This window comes from Lycium ferocissimum, chromosome 9 (genome assembly GCF_029784015.1).
Source record: "Lycium ferocissimum isolate CSIRO_LF1 chromosome 9, AGI_CSIRO_Lferr_CH_V1, whole genome shotgun sequence".
Lineage (NCBI taxonomy): Eukaryota > Viridiplantae > Streptophyta > Magnoliopsida > Solanales > Solanaceae > Lycium > Lycium ferocissimum.
In genome coordinates, this window is record NC_081350.1 from 9,023,802 (window position 1) to 9,038,895 (window position 15,094).

At 37.0% G+C, this 15,094-nt stretch overlaps 1 protein-coding gene across 2 annotated transcripts; it reads right to left on the reverse strand.

The window, feature by feature from the left end:
- Positions 1 to 815: 815 nt before the first annotated feature.
- On the reverse strand, positions 816 to 5,016 carry LOC132029599 (uncharacterized protein At4g33100). 2 transcript variants are annotated; one of them, XM_059418875.1, is made up of 3 exons: positions 4,609 to 5,016; positions 3,860 to 3,944; positions 816 to 936 (listed from the first exon to the last, which is right to left on the reverse strand). In XM_059418875.1, exons 1-3 carry the CDS (start codon positions 4,701 to 4,703, stop codon positions 880 to 882), a joined length of 237 nt encoding a protein of 78 aa, XP_059274858.1. In that variant the 5' UTR covers positions 4,704 to 5,016; the 3' UTR covers positions 816 to 879. The 2 variants fall into 2 exon arrangements, with proteins under 2 accessions (XP_059274858.1, XP_059274857.1); XM_059418874.1 differs by lacking the exon at positions 816 to 936 and adding an exon at positions 3,363 to 3,775 and having other exon boundaries at positions 4,609 to 4,998.
- Positions 5,017 to 15,094: the final 10,078 nt, after the last annotated feature.

Genomic DNA, 15,094 nt, shown 5'->3' on the forward strand with positions numbered 1-15,094 from the left:
CTGATATGACCATTGCTGAAGGGAGAATATCAGACTAAAACCAGTACCCATTGCAAAGACCCATACAACATGGACACTGCTATTGTAATCACAAAATTTTAGCTAAATTTCACCCCTAGCTATAGGCTTGACGTATCCAATGCGGTTCATCATCAAAATTTGTGTCCCACAATCAATGGCAATCCATGAAAATATAGGAACAGGTTTCTGACTAACGAACGTTATCCACATTAAACCTTAACATAAACTGGAATCAGGAAGGAAGGGAGGCCCTCCACCCCACCATTAATCACCAAGGAGATAGAGCAGCGAACGAAGGTTGCCCCTGGGAGGAAGGATTTGGGCATGGGTTAAAAGGAAAATCCATAAGGAATCAGGAATTACTCCACCCAAATAATCTGTATCTTCGACTATCAACAGTATCATAAAATCTAGAAGCATGTCGTGATATGTCACTTCATATCTAAGAAAGTAGAGAGCCAAATGTGGATGAACAACAGATAACAAACATCATTTTCAAGCCTCTATTTTCAATTTCCAACGAGACAAAACTTAATCAAGTAACAAAAAGTGCAAGCTCTTCACTCTCCTTTAAGGATCACCAAGAAATACTAAAGCTAAGGCTACGGTGGAGGAAATGACTGTTCTTCATAATAGTGGAACTTGGGAGATAGTTCCTTTACCACCGAGCAAAACAATAATTGGATGTCGCTGGTTATTTACTATCAAGGTGTGGGTATTGATGGAAAGGTTGATATTCTCAAAGCTAGACTAGTAGCCAAGGGATATACTTAGATTTATGATCTTGATTATGGTGATACCTTTTCTCCAGTAGCGAAGATTGCATCTGTTCGCCTCCTTATTTCCATGGCAGTTCTCCTATGTCCGAAGTTCGCCCGACTGTGCGGTAGCCAAGATCCAACACTTGACATCGCCCTTCCACACTTAGAATATTTTAGAGGTTTGGGACTTTCTTCAGATTTTAAGCAGCACGTAAATAAAAAAGGCACACACAATTAAAAGAATTTATTCCCACCATGTATTGATAATGTGAATACAAGAACACAACACAAGCCTAACCTTTAGACTCAAACCACAATATACAGATCACCTCGATCAATGACTATTTCCTTCTTCCTAACCTTAGGAATTACTTGGGAATTTCGACCTGCCTGACTTAGGGAGTTTTCAGCACTTGTGTAATGTGCAAACTGCCCTTTACACTTGTCAGCCATATCCATATCCCACGTTTTCAGTTGACATCCCCAACTGATAGCCATTTAAAAAATTCAAACACTTAGTTAATAAAACTGCCACGCCTGGAAAGGGCAGAAGCAACCGCCCAACTACTTTGCCATGTGCTTGCATGCTTGTCAACCGCTTCATGTGCACTGCACGCTTGTGCCTCGCTCTCAGCTGTGTGGCTACTGTGGGCGCCAAGTCTTGCCAGCTTTTCCATGCCAATACCATTCAAGCCCCACACACATGCAAACGGCACCCGCACAACGCAATACCAAGTCCAGCACATGACCATGCTAATTCCTCCTTGTCCTTGCCAGAGTCGTGCCACAACCTTGCCTTGCCATGATGTCCTATCCTGTGCCACGCTTAGCTTAGGGGCCAGCCCGCTCACCTAAACCAAGACATCACTAAATGGCCCTTGTCACTGCCTTGGTACCAAGTCACCCTGCCTTAACGCCTAGGTCTTTCCCCCTTTCGTGTCGCTTTGCCCACATGTGTTGGCCCATGGCAAGGAGATACACGCCAAATCCTTGCCACTGTACTGAGGGTCTAACAGCAGCCATTTTCATCAGCCCTTTTATCGTTGGATATCAAGAATTCCTTCCTTCATGGAGAACTTGCTGACGAGGTCTACATGGAACAACCACCAGGATTTGTCACTCAGGGAGAGTCTGAATTAGTATGTCGATTGTGCAGATCTTTTTATGGTCTTAACAATCACCAAGGGCATGGTTGGGCCGTTTTAGTACTGTCGTCTATCAGTTTGGCATGCTTTGAAGTGAAGATGACCACTCAGTGTTTTATAAACATTCTAATAATTGCAAACACATATTCTTGGTTGTTTATGTGGATGACATTGGTATAACAGGTAATGATAATGAAAGCACTATTCATCTTATGCGGCATCTTAGCAGTCACTTTCAGACAAAAGAGTAAACTAAAATACTTCCTAGGCATTGAGGTGGCGTAATCTAATCGTGGAATTTTCATTTTACATAGGAAATATGCTTTGGACAACATATTGGAAGACACTGGCATGTTAATTGCAAACCTATTAATACTCCTATGGAGCCAAAAATTAAGATTGTTCATGAACAGGGAGAGCCTTTGAAAGATCCAGGTCATTATCGAAGATTGATTGGCAGCTCAATTATCTAACAATCACATGACTAGATATTTCATCTGTTGTCAGCGTGGTTAGCCAATTTTTCTAGACTCGTAACAGTCATTGGAATGCATTGATTCGTATAATAAGCTATACCAAAGGTTCAGCCGGACAAGGTCTATTGTATGAGAATAGAGAAGACACACATATTATTGAATATTCTGATGCAGATTGCACAGGATCTCCTTCAAACAAAAAATCCACTTCAGGGTACTGTGTTCTAGTTGGAGGAAATCGAATAGCTTAGAAAAGCAAAAAGCAGAATGTAAAGGCTAGATCAAGTGCAGAGCCAGAATACTGTGCAATGACTTTAGCTACAAGTGAGAGCTTATATCGCTAAAATAACTTCTCCAAGAGTTGAGGTATGGTGGAGATGCACACATGAAATTAATATGTGACAATCAAGATGCAGTAAGTATTGCTTTCAATCATGTGTTTCATGAGAGAACAGACCATACAAAAGTAAATTGAAATTTCATTTGACAAAAGATTGAATCGGGGTGCATTTTGACAGGTTTCATTGACTTGAATGATCAGTTTGCAAATATTCTTACTAAATCACTTTGTGGGAATTTAGGAGCATACATATTGAGGAGAAGTATTAAGACTTAGGAAATCGCAAGAGCTCTTTCTCAAAAATAAAAAATAAAAAATAAAAAAATCGCAAGACCTCTTTCTCAGAAAGAAAAAAAGACAATCGCAAGAGCTCAGAATCCCTACAATTGTGTAAATAGGAACATGAGCTAGTGTTGAGGGAATAACCAACAAATTCATTCCCAACATCTCATCTTTTCTCATTATTTACATATCCAAACTATCTTCATTTAAAATTATCTGGTTTCTTCTTAAATTAGACAAGAATTTTGATGGAATCATATGCAACTGGTTTAATGGGCAGAACAAGTTCAAATGAGAACACTTCACACATCACAAAACACAAGCAATTTAACCAGGATCACAGTCTAACAATCCTTAGCTTAAAATTATATCAAGTGTCAAAATTTCCAGTTGGAGCATTGCTATTGTAAGACAATCTTTCAGTGCTATGCAGCACGCTTGCCTAGTTCTACACAAATGTTTACATGCAAAACTCCAAAAGAGGAAAGCCGTTCAATCAGAGGAAGATTCAAGTACTTTTTCCTCGATTGATTACATGTCACCTCACTTCACATCACATACAATTACAAAAACAATCTAATTATACTTTACTTTAAATCACCTTTCATTTCCATGGTTCTTCAAGATGCTCACTTGTGTGTTGTATTATTTGGGGGCACCAGTGGAGCTCTTAGAATCATATTGATTAGCACCACCCACAATTCCATCGGCTTCCAAGAATCTACTCAAATGCTTATCATCCAAATGTTGCTGAAATTTTTTATTTAAAAAGTAAGCTCAAAAGTAAACACATGATCAACATAAATTGAGCTTAGAATTCAAAGAATTGCTCACAGATAGACAATCTCTATATTTCTTCCACTCTATAACACACTCCTCTTTATTCCACTCACCCTTCAAGAATTTGTCAGAATACCACCTACATAAAAAAAAACCATCATCAATCTCAGGGTTCAGGGTTTTAGGTAAACAGTTAGTTTTTTCCTTGTACCAACATGTTGAGAATATAATTCAATATTAAAAGTGTGCTCTCTCTAACAATTTAAGCTTTTAGATGAGATGGTCACACACTTCAACATGGTATCGTAGTAGGTCAAAGGACTACAAAGGTCCTGGGATCAAATCACCGCCACCCTTTATCAAAGAGAATTTACACGTGCTTGGTTCATGAACAAAATCAGGCCCGCACGTGAGGGAGCGTGTTGAGAATATAATTAACTATTAGAAGTGTGCTCTCTCTAACAGCTTAAGCTTTTAGATGAGATGGTCAAATACTTCAACGCAACAAATTCAATAATCTAAAGAAAACTATTTTTTTTTTTTGACCCACAACAAATATTAGCTAAGATGGGTAAAGAATATATCACAAAGTTTGAATTTTGAGTATTTTCCTTATACCAATATATTCAATAATCTAAAGAAAACTATTTTTTTCTCTTGAACACAACAAAAATTAGCTAAAAGGGGTAAAGAATATATCATAAAGTTTGAATTTTGAGTATTTTTCCTTACACCAATAATCTAAAGAGAACTATCCCACAACAAAGGGGTGAAGAATATATGATAAAGATTGGAATTTAGACCTGTTGAAGCAATTATGGTAAGCTTCTCTGAGTTGAGAACAAGGTGAGGTAGCTAATGGAGATGCATTTTTCTTCTTCTCCTTAAAGATTCCCATGTTAATGTCCTACTACTACAATTCCATGAATCTGCACAGCTGCAGTTGAAAGTTTACTTTTAAAGAAATGTAATTCCTGCAATTTCAATTACACTTGTCTTGCTTCAACGGCAAACCATAGGAGGGAGTTTTGGGCTGTCAAGAATTGGATTGTGGGGAAGTCTTTTAGATCGGGATGATTTTGACAAACAACCACTTTTAGGGCGCTATTGAAATACGGCTAGTTTTGCAACTTAATTGAAGAAATAGCAACAATTTAAATTCTAACTTTTTTATCTTGGAGTTTCAGCTTTTACAAGTGAACTACGGTACAGTGTGTGCTAGAGTTGGAAATTTTATGTACGCAACTTTTACAAGTGAAACCATGTAATATAGATATTTTTTGGGGATATACTAGACTTTCTGACCATTTAATGGATACCTCCAATTAGTAAATAAATCGAAAAATAATAAGTGCACGAATTTCAGGTTGAACAGGCAAATATTAAAAAAAAAAAAAAAAAGGCAATTATATATTCAACTACATAAAACAAGCTTAAAATATAATTTGATTATCAGCTAATCTTCTTTAGGAAAAAATCTTGTTCATCATCAATATGTTGATGTCACAGATTGATGTCACAGAAGTCTTCTCTGAAAATTATATGTTTCATCCCAAATTGAAGAATGTGATTGACACTCGATGTATTATTTGTGATCTAGTGAACCAACTAGACATCTCTAAATATTCACAAGCTATACATATTTCATGATAAGGGAATCTCATAACTAAAAAATCATCAATATTTGGCTATACCTAAGACTATTTACAACATTTATACTCATTACACGAGTGAACATGATGATATTGTCTGACATGAATACATAATCCACATTGTGTACATGGAGCTTCTAACATGACTAAAGGGCACATAAAAGAACTAATCAGACACCAAGACAAACACTGGTACAGTAGTTGGCTCATCATAAAAGTTGGAGGAGTCAAATGCCTAGCTCGTATTTTCGCGTGTGAACTCACATGCCCTGAAAAAGAAAAGCATAAATATCACCCACACAAGGCTGAGTACATCAAATATCGTGATCAACAAGTATCACCTACTCTAACTCAAGACTAGGGCAAGAATTTAATAAAACACCATGCGATAGATGTACAATTCAAATCAAGAAAGACATTTCATAATTCATGAAACATTTAAAATTTAAAATATTCTTTGCAACTGAACACGTAGCCTTATCCCTTTTTCATAACATATATCATGATTTTAGATGGTAGCACCTATGGACCCGAACCTCAACATAATCCACTATAAGTACACATGGCGTTCGATATACAAAGGTATCAGCTAGACTTGATAAGTCATCTCATCATAGTGTCGTATGAACGAGACACACAAATACTATCTCAAAAGTTCCAATTAAGAGAAACTATCTAATCACCCAAACAAATGGTTACAACCATAGCCCTAATCCGACACGTGTTGTTTTTATTATTGGACCCTTTTGTCCAACACCCTCACAACTAACTAAGAATTCTGCTAAAATATTATTCATTTTCACTTGCCATCTTTGGCCCAAACATAATCTCAAAAAAAAAAAAAAAAAGTTGATCGTGATACCCCAGCAGTTCATTTCCTTTGTGTATCATGTCCTCATAGAGCACACCAAATTTTAAATGAAAATCCTAATTTTCTTCAAAACATCATTTTTATATGTAAAAGTTACAATTTGAAGTTCAAGAACTTAGTTTAGCTCGGTAGTAAACATAACTATTATCATAAACATGATCTTTGTTCTTGAAAACATATTCATAAATCACTTATAAAACATAACATGAGGTGCTATCTTCATATTTCATATCAAAGTAATGACATATTTAAGTCAATATAAATCATAAATTTCATGGATGACATGAAAAATGATTGCTCGCTCCCACGAAGTCACATTCACATTCTAAACATTTATGCAAACACATGAAGTTCATGACTTTATGAACAAAAACTCAGGAAATGATACATCTTAACTTGCCTTAAATATCTCATTTGCCAAACGTAAGCTCCAATTATCCAAATGGTATCCTACACATCCAACAATATTAATCTACATCATTCTTCATTGAATCCAATCAATGCGTATTCACATAACCCATTTAGGGCTTAAAATTTTTATGAGGTAAAAAAATCATGTTTCCATGTTAAACATTACAATTTTCCTCTTTCGTTGGCGGCCTTTGCACTTTTTCCTTGAATACGAATTTCGAAAATAAATATCGAAATGTTTTCGCAAAATTGTTCTTTATCTTTTTGTTTGGTGGAGATCAAACGTAAAGGAGTTCATAAATGTATTAGTCTATGTTTTTCTTAACTTTGAATATTTTGTACTGCATTTAAGAGAAATCATTATCAACAATATTTTTTAAAAAAGTACCACACACACACACACACACACACATATATAAAAAAATTATGTTGTAAGATATGAGCTTTGGTGTGATTAGCTCAATAATATGCAATTTTAGTAAAACAATTGCAGTTTGAATATTTTTAAAAAAGTACAGCACACACACACATCATATCATATCATATTATATTAAAAGTGGAAACACCCCAAGTGTAAAGTTGGATTATCATAATGCTCCTAAATGTTAAACATACTTTTTGGCCCTTCATTTAAAACTACTTTTATCACATTTTTTGTACCAAAAGGTAAATGTATCTCATAATAAATAATCCTAATATTACTATACTAATGTAGGCAAACTCTCACAATTCTTGCCATTAGTATTACTCTATGAGAAGTAAGTAAAATTGAACACTCAGACGTAAAGTACCAATTAATGGCAGGGCTAGAGCAAATGAAGAAACATCGCGGCAATAGACTTTAATAATGTAATTTAATGAGGAGAAATTATGAAGAGGAGAATTATTAAAGGAATTATTGATTACCAGGTAATATTAGGCCGTCGTGAAAGTAAGATTCCTACTTCTTTGTTGTTGCCACATGGTTGGGGTTGGATTAAAAAATTAGGATTTTCTTCCCAAAAAGAAAAAAAAATTTCTATTAAATGAATAAAATTTCAGGTACACTATTCATTATTATTGATGCATGTGAGTCTCTCTTCCAATTCTTTACAAGCATAATAGCAGTAACCTTCATGTAACTGAAGCTCGTGGGTCTCTTCCACATCCTACCACTATTAGACTTTTAAATCCAACATTAGTTACCACAGAAACTTATCAAAAGTTGCCTGAATAAGAATTTATATGTCAAGTTTAAATAGAGGAAATTTTATGCTGACTGAGTGAAGGAAGCATGAAAATTTTACTTTTACGTATTTTCAATTTTTTTTTTTTTTGCATGCTTTCTTGTTTTTTACCTATTTCATTCATGAATATATGTTATTTTATTCATTATAAATCTAATCAGTTTTTTCCCTCCAAACAAGGACATTTTGTTTGAAGAAACGACGTGCTCCTCGCAACACTTCGTCTGGAATAATTCTCCAAGGACTCCAGATGGTTGAATTTCAAGGGATGAGCGACGATTTGTTGTTCGGTATGCTTGGATCAAGACAGACGGAGAAGATGATGATGCCTGCTCGGGGGATTATTCGAAAATCAACATGTGCGTTACTATTTACTAATCTGTTTCTTTATTTTCACCAGACTTAATTATAGATGTAGTAAAATCCCAACACTTAGCTATACAAGTTGTTAAATTCCGACTAATATTGTGACACTAAAATCAAAAGTCACAATTTTTTTGACAGTTTTCATTAACCTTCTCATTTTTACGGCATTTCCTTAGAAATGTCAAACGAAACTTAAGTTTTAGTTTATTATAGATGTCGGTAAATAACTGTCGCGGTAGACCTGATTTCTTGTAGTATGTTGTTGGAAACTAACTACTATTTTTTTCCTATGGTGGAGGCAACTATCTTGCTTTTTGATATTAAAGAGTTCCCCAGTTAGAACAGAAAATATGATATGTTTCCTTTTTCTTGTTCCTAATTTTTTATTTTAATATAAGTAACTATTTTCGCTCAACTTTGTGAATCATGCGAATATCTTTTAAAATTAAGTTGAATGAGCAGTGAATTAACAAGTATCAAGTTGAGGAAGATTGGATCTCCACGATAGGAAATTGTTATCATTCTGTACTTCATATAATAATATTAACAACTTTATAAGCAAGAAAAGAATCCATATAACCTACACGAGATATACACGTGCAAAGCACGTATCCAGAAACTAGTATATATATATATATATATATATATATATATATATATATATATATATATATATATATATATATATATATATATATATATTAAATTATGACGTAAGATATGAGCTTTGGTGTGATTAGCTCAATAATATGCAATTTTAGTAAAACAAGTGTTGTTTGAATTTCTATCAAAGATGTAACACTATTTATTTTATTTTATCGCTAAACTAGTGCACGAACGTCTTCCGAGTTCAATTTAGACAAAAGGAGCATTTTAATAAGTTTTTCAAAATTAGATGATATATAAGAAGGGAAAGAACATAAATATTGTAGTCGGATTCTCAACTACAACATATTTTGTTGTGGGAGTATCCCTCGTGAATAATAATCTAGAAGTAAAATTATATTCATATTAAATTGTCACTCTCAAATTTGAAATAAATGGTAGAACACTAGCACCTATCCAAACTTGAAGCGTGAATTTCCTACTTAATTTTTTTCATTATTTCTTTACACCATGTGTAATTACCTTTCTTCAGTTAAAGAATTTTTAAACCTAAAGGGACTGTAAAGTTGTTGGGGTGGTGCATGCCGAGGTAGAGATTAAATAGGTGAGGAATGAAAAAAAGGTGGGAGAAAGGTGAAGATAACGAGGTGATGGTAATCGTATCAAGATGGTTGAGAGAGAGAGAGAAACAAAACATTAGAGAAAAAAATAAAATAAAAACATAAAAAATTGGCGAAAATAATCGTCGGCATTCATGTTTTTCGCGAAAAAGGTGAAGTAAAAGAAAAGAAGGAAAAGGACAAAATAGAAAAATATATACTCCAAATATATACTCCTATTTAATAGTAATATATTATAAAAATATTTATTACATTCTTTTTTTGCTTCTCTTCTTAGAGAGTGTGAAACACACTCTCTGTCACACCCAACCTGTCGTGATGACACCCACACTAACCCCTCTAGTGGCCGCACCATCCCCTTAACCAATTAATCAATCTTTTATCCACGTCAATAATAAAGTCATGCCATAGATAGTAAATAAGTGCGGAATACTACATATTACAACCCCAAAATCCGAAAGTCATCGTACAAGGACTCTAACCATAAATAATGTCTAAGAAATACATAAGTGTCTGAATATAACAATAATGTCTGGAAATGGAATAGACATCAAATAAAGAGAGATCTTCAGGCGGCATGGCATGGATAGGAGCTCACCCTTGGATCTGGTCAGGAAGTAGCCTCAGGCTAGATGCGAGGTCTAGAAGACGACTCCGGAACGCAATCTGCACTAAAAAAGGATGCAGCAAGGTAGTATCAGACTAACACTATGTACAGGTAGATATCATAGGCCGACCAAGATTAGTATCATGCATACATTCGTAAAACCAGCAAGATAGACAGATAGGCACAATAACAATAACAAACAATCAACAACGAATCTCAGGAATAAGATGATGTCCAATGCAATGCAACCAATGATAAGTATCTCAACCGTGCACACATGCTAAAGGTCTTCTTCACACGATAGTCATGACCCGCGGGGACCCATGGTGTTCATGTACTACTCGCTCCGCAACTGACCTCGAATCGCAATCCCATAATGAGGCCACATCCTCATCCCCTATATATATATATATATATATATATATATATATATATATATATATATATATGTCCATACCGGAACAGTCTTAAGATATGGTTCAAGTCTAGAACCCAATATGAAGTACCACTCCAATGTAAGCATGATCAATCAATAATATCCATGCCAAAGAAGTACAATTCCCAATGCCATAAGTCATAACAAGACTCAGATAAATCAACTCAACAATAGCATGAAACTGTTACACCTCGGGAAATTTCATGTCGTTGCATAGTAAATAGACTAATGCAGGGTAAGGAGTGTGCGATGCTTCTATAAGTAAGAAAGGTTATTCAATGATTCTAGTTAAGGTTTCAAAGATGTTGGAAGTAAGAGGAGAAAGTTCCTTAAGAAAGGCAAAGTATATGTTGTGTTTTGGAAAAGTTCCGTAAAGTACCGAGCCAATGTTGACCTAATGATGAGCCAATGTTGACCTAATGATGTCTTAAAAGAAGAGTTATAACAATCCTTAGATGGTTAATGAAGTGCTAAACAAGTGTTAAGAAGGTTCCATAAGGATTGGAAATCAAACGAACGACGGAAACAATTTTAGAGAAATGAGGTTATATGACCGCTTATACGGTCCGTATAACATTATATGGTCCGTATAACACCCAACAGGAAGATGTTTTCCCTGATGATGAACCACAGACACTTATACGGATCGTAAAATGTTATACGGACCGTATAAGTGATCCGTATAATACCCAACTGGCTGAATAAGTTGCAAGTATAAATATATGTTCCCACCCTTATTTTCTCATTCTTTCCACTTCTCCATCTCTCTAAGACTTCTAGGGTTCTACACACTTCTCCTACAAGAATTCAAGAGAAACTAATGATCAACTTCATCAAACCAAGAGAATTAAGTGCAAGAAACTCATTAGGGTTCATCCAAGACAAGAAATCTCATTGGGAGTGGAACTAGGGTTTTGCTCAAGTGAAGTGTTGCTACCCAAAGCTCATTCCCACTCTATCAAAGGTAAGTTTTATGATCATTTCATGTTGTTTAGGGTATTGAGGGGTTGAAAGACTTAGATTATGAAAGGAAGTGGAAGATGGGTCATAAATATGAGAATAGTGACATCTTTGAATGGTAGCTTAGAATGAATCATGATTCTTGACATGTTGTGATTATAAATATGTTATAAATGACATTAATAACATGGGAGAAACATTATATAGGGGTGAACGTAATATTGTACTATGACCATGGTTATGGATGATTTGAAGTGAAATTGGGAGATTTGGATAATGTAGGTGAATGAAGATTGTTGCTTATGATATTATGAATGTTATTATTGACGTTTGGGAGTTGATGTGATATCGAGAAAGTTGTCTAAACAAAGGAAGTGCTGCCTAATTTTCTCTAGCTTTAGTCAAGTATGCTTAAGCTATCGATTATCTAATGTTAGTACAAAAACTCTCTTGAAGGTAGAAACGTGAATATTGGAGGGGAACGTTCAAGCGATAGAGTAGCTAAACGAAAAGGTATGTAAGGCTAGTCCCTTCCTTCTAAGGCATGATTCTTATGATATGACTATCCTTACTCTCCATGACTTTCTTACGTTCCATGAACTACGAGTCAATGTTGATAAAGAGCTTTTTATGATATAAAGATGAGAAATACGTCATGAATATGATAATGATGATGATGATTTTAAAGCCTAGAGATCCTAAAGCTTATGATACGATACTCTTACGAAGCTAATGATCCTTATACTACCCTTTAATGTTATTCATTTATTGCTAGACCCACCTTATGATGCTAGTTCCTTCAAGGTGAGGTATGATGATTATGATTTTCCAATAATGGAATCGGGGGTTCTCGACCTTACGTCACCCCGACATAGTTATAGACAATCCATGAGTTCTAATGCATGTTTCATGATGAATGTATGATGATGATAAGGTTATGATAGGCTTATGAGATGTATATAATGATGAGATTCCACCATGCCTAGAAGGCCAGACATGTCATCGCGAAGGCGAGCTGCATACGATTCCACCGTGCTTAGAAGGCCGGATATGTCACCGCAAAGACGGGCTGCTTATGATTACACCGTGCCTAGAGGGCCGGACATGACACCACTAGTGGGCGGCGTATGATGGTTACCCGAACGCGGGTTAACGACGATGGTATATGTGATATGTATAAAATGCATTTATTCTTAAAGGCTAAGCAGGTTATATCTTCACCTCATGTTCATGATTTCTTTATTATGCCAGTTTCTTTTCATGCCTTACATACTCAGTACAATGCTCGTACTGACGTCCTATCTTTTTAGGTGATGTGTTCATGCCCACAGGTAGACAGGGAGGCGACCGGGATTCATAGGAGCTGATCAGGAGATTTACGAGAGCACTCCATTATTTCGGAGGTGCTATTTTGAGACATTATTTGTGTACATATTTGGGCACGATGGGGTTCTGTCCCGTCCTTATGTCTAGTACTCTAGTAGAGGCTCGTAGATACGTATGTGTGGGTATTATGGTCCCACGATTTTTCTCATTGTATATATATTATTTTGATAGCCGAAGGGCTTATGTATATAAATGTAGATATGCTTGAAATCGAGAGTGGTTTTCCTTATGACTAGAAGTGTGAGAGTAATAGATAAATGCAGAATAAATATGATGACTAGCAGTATGAGTAGTGCTCGGTAGTCAGCTCCGGGTACCCGTCATGGCCCCCTAGTCGGGTTGTGACAAAAGTGGTATCGGCGGTTCAGTCTAGGAAGTGTCTACGATCCGTGTCTTGTTTATGGTGTGAAGCGCGCCACACTTATAAACAAGAAGCTGCGGGGCATTTAGGAAAAATGACCATTCTTCTTCTTATGAGATCGTGCGATAGAGCCATGTTATAAGATTTTCTCCTCCCTAATGGTGTGTTATGATTTCAGTGATGCCGCCAAAGAGAAAAGCTACCGCCGCCCAGAAGGCAAGACCATTACAGAAAGGCGGATAGAAAGGGAGCCGCCAACTAATGTAGAAGAAGGTGAATCACATAATGAGGCTCCATCAAACACCTCTCATACTCCACCTATTATAGAAGAACAAGAGGGGGCTTCAGTCCCAGCTCCTATGCCTCCAGTTCCTCCACCGGCTACTTCGGGTCAACAAATGACCGAAGCTATCCATTTATTGACACAGTTAGTTGCCGCTCAGGCACAGCGACAGAGTACAGGTTCAGGCGATAGGGCGACTAGCACTCGAGCTCGAGATTTTATGAGTTTAAACCCTCCAGAGTTTTTTGGGTCAAAGCCAAATGAAGACCCGCAAGGTTTTATTGATGAGATGTTGAGGACATTGAAAATTATTCATGCCTCCGAAACCAAATCTGTGGAGTTGGCATCTTATAGACTCTGGGATGTGGCGGTTCTTTGGTATAATAATTGGATATCTTCACGAAAGGAAAATGCACCTCCCCCAGTTTGGCAAGAATTTGTAGATGCCTTCATCCACCACTATTTGCCACCCGAGGTTCGTCGGGCTAGAGCGGATAAATTCTTAAATTTGAAGCAAGGAAACATGAGTGCCCGGGAGTATAGCCTTCACTTTAATTCATTGGCTAGATATGCTCCGACCATGGTGGCCGATATGGGAGATAGAGTGCATAGGTTTGTGAGAGGCCTAGGGCCGCATTTGTTTAAAGATTGTTTGACAGCTTCATTATAGGAGGGGATGGATATTTCCCGTATTTAGGCTCATACCCTGAATTTAGAAGAGCAGCAACATCCGCAAAGGGGTGAGCGCGATATTGATAGGGGGCAGAGTAAGAGGGCCAGATCTATGGGTGCCGGTAGCGACTATAGAGGGGGATCGAGGCAGTCATATTCCAGATATTCAGGCCAGTCAGCGACTAGTGCACCTCCTCGGTTTGCAGGCAGGAGATTTGATCGCTCCATTCATTCAGGACAGGGTCAGAGTTCGAGAGCCTCAGGTTCTCAGTTTGGGGGTGATTATAGCCAGAGGAGACCACCGGTCCCACGATGTAGTCAGTGCAGAAAGTTACATTCGGGGCTATGTCGCCAAGGTACAGATGCTTGTTATGTTTGTGGACAGACGGGGCACGTCATGCGTGATTGTCCCTCGAGGTACGGTAGAGGTGGAGTTCAGCCCACAGGATCAGCGGCTGGTTCTTCTTCTGTGCGCCTGATAGGGCAGACTCCCCAGATTCCAGCAGGTCGAGGTAGAGGCAGAGGGGGAGCGTCCAGTTCAGGTGGTACTCAGCCCCGTATTTATGCTTTGGCTGGACGACAGGATCTTGAGTCCTCCCCAGATGTGGTTACAGGTATATTGACTATATTCTCTTATGATGTTTATGCGTTGATTGATTCGGGTTCTATGTTATCTTATATTACTCCGTATATTGCTGGTCGTATTGGGGTGAAACCCGAGCCAATTAAACCTTTTGAGGTATCTACTCCGGTTGGTGATCCCGTGATAGCTAGGCAAGTATACAAGAATTGTGTAATTGTGGTATGTGAACGCTAGACCAAAGTTGATTTA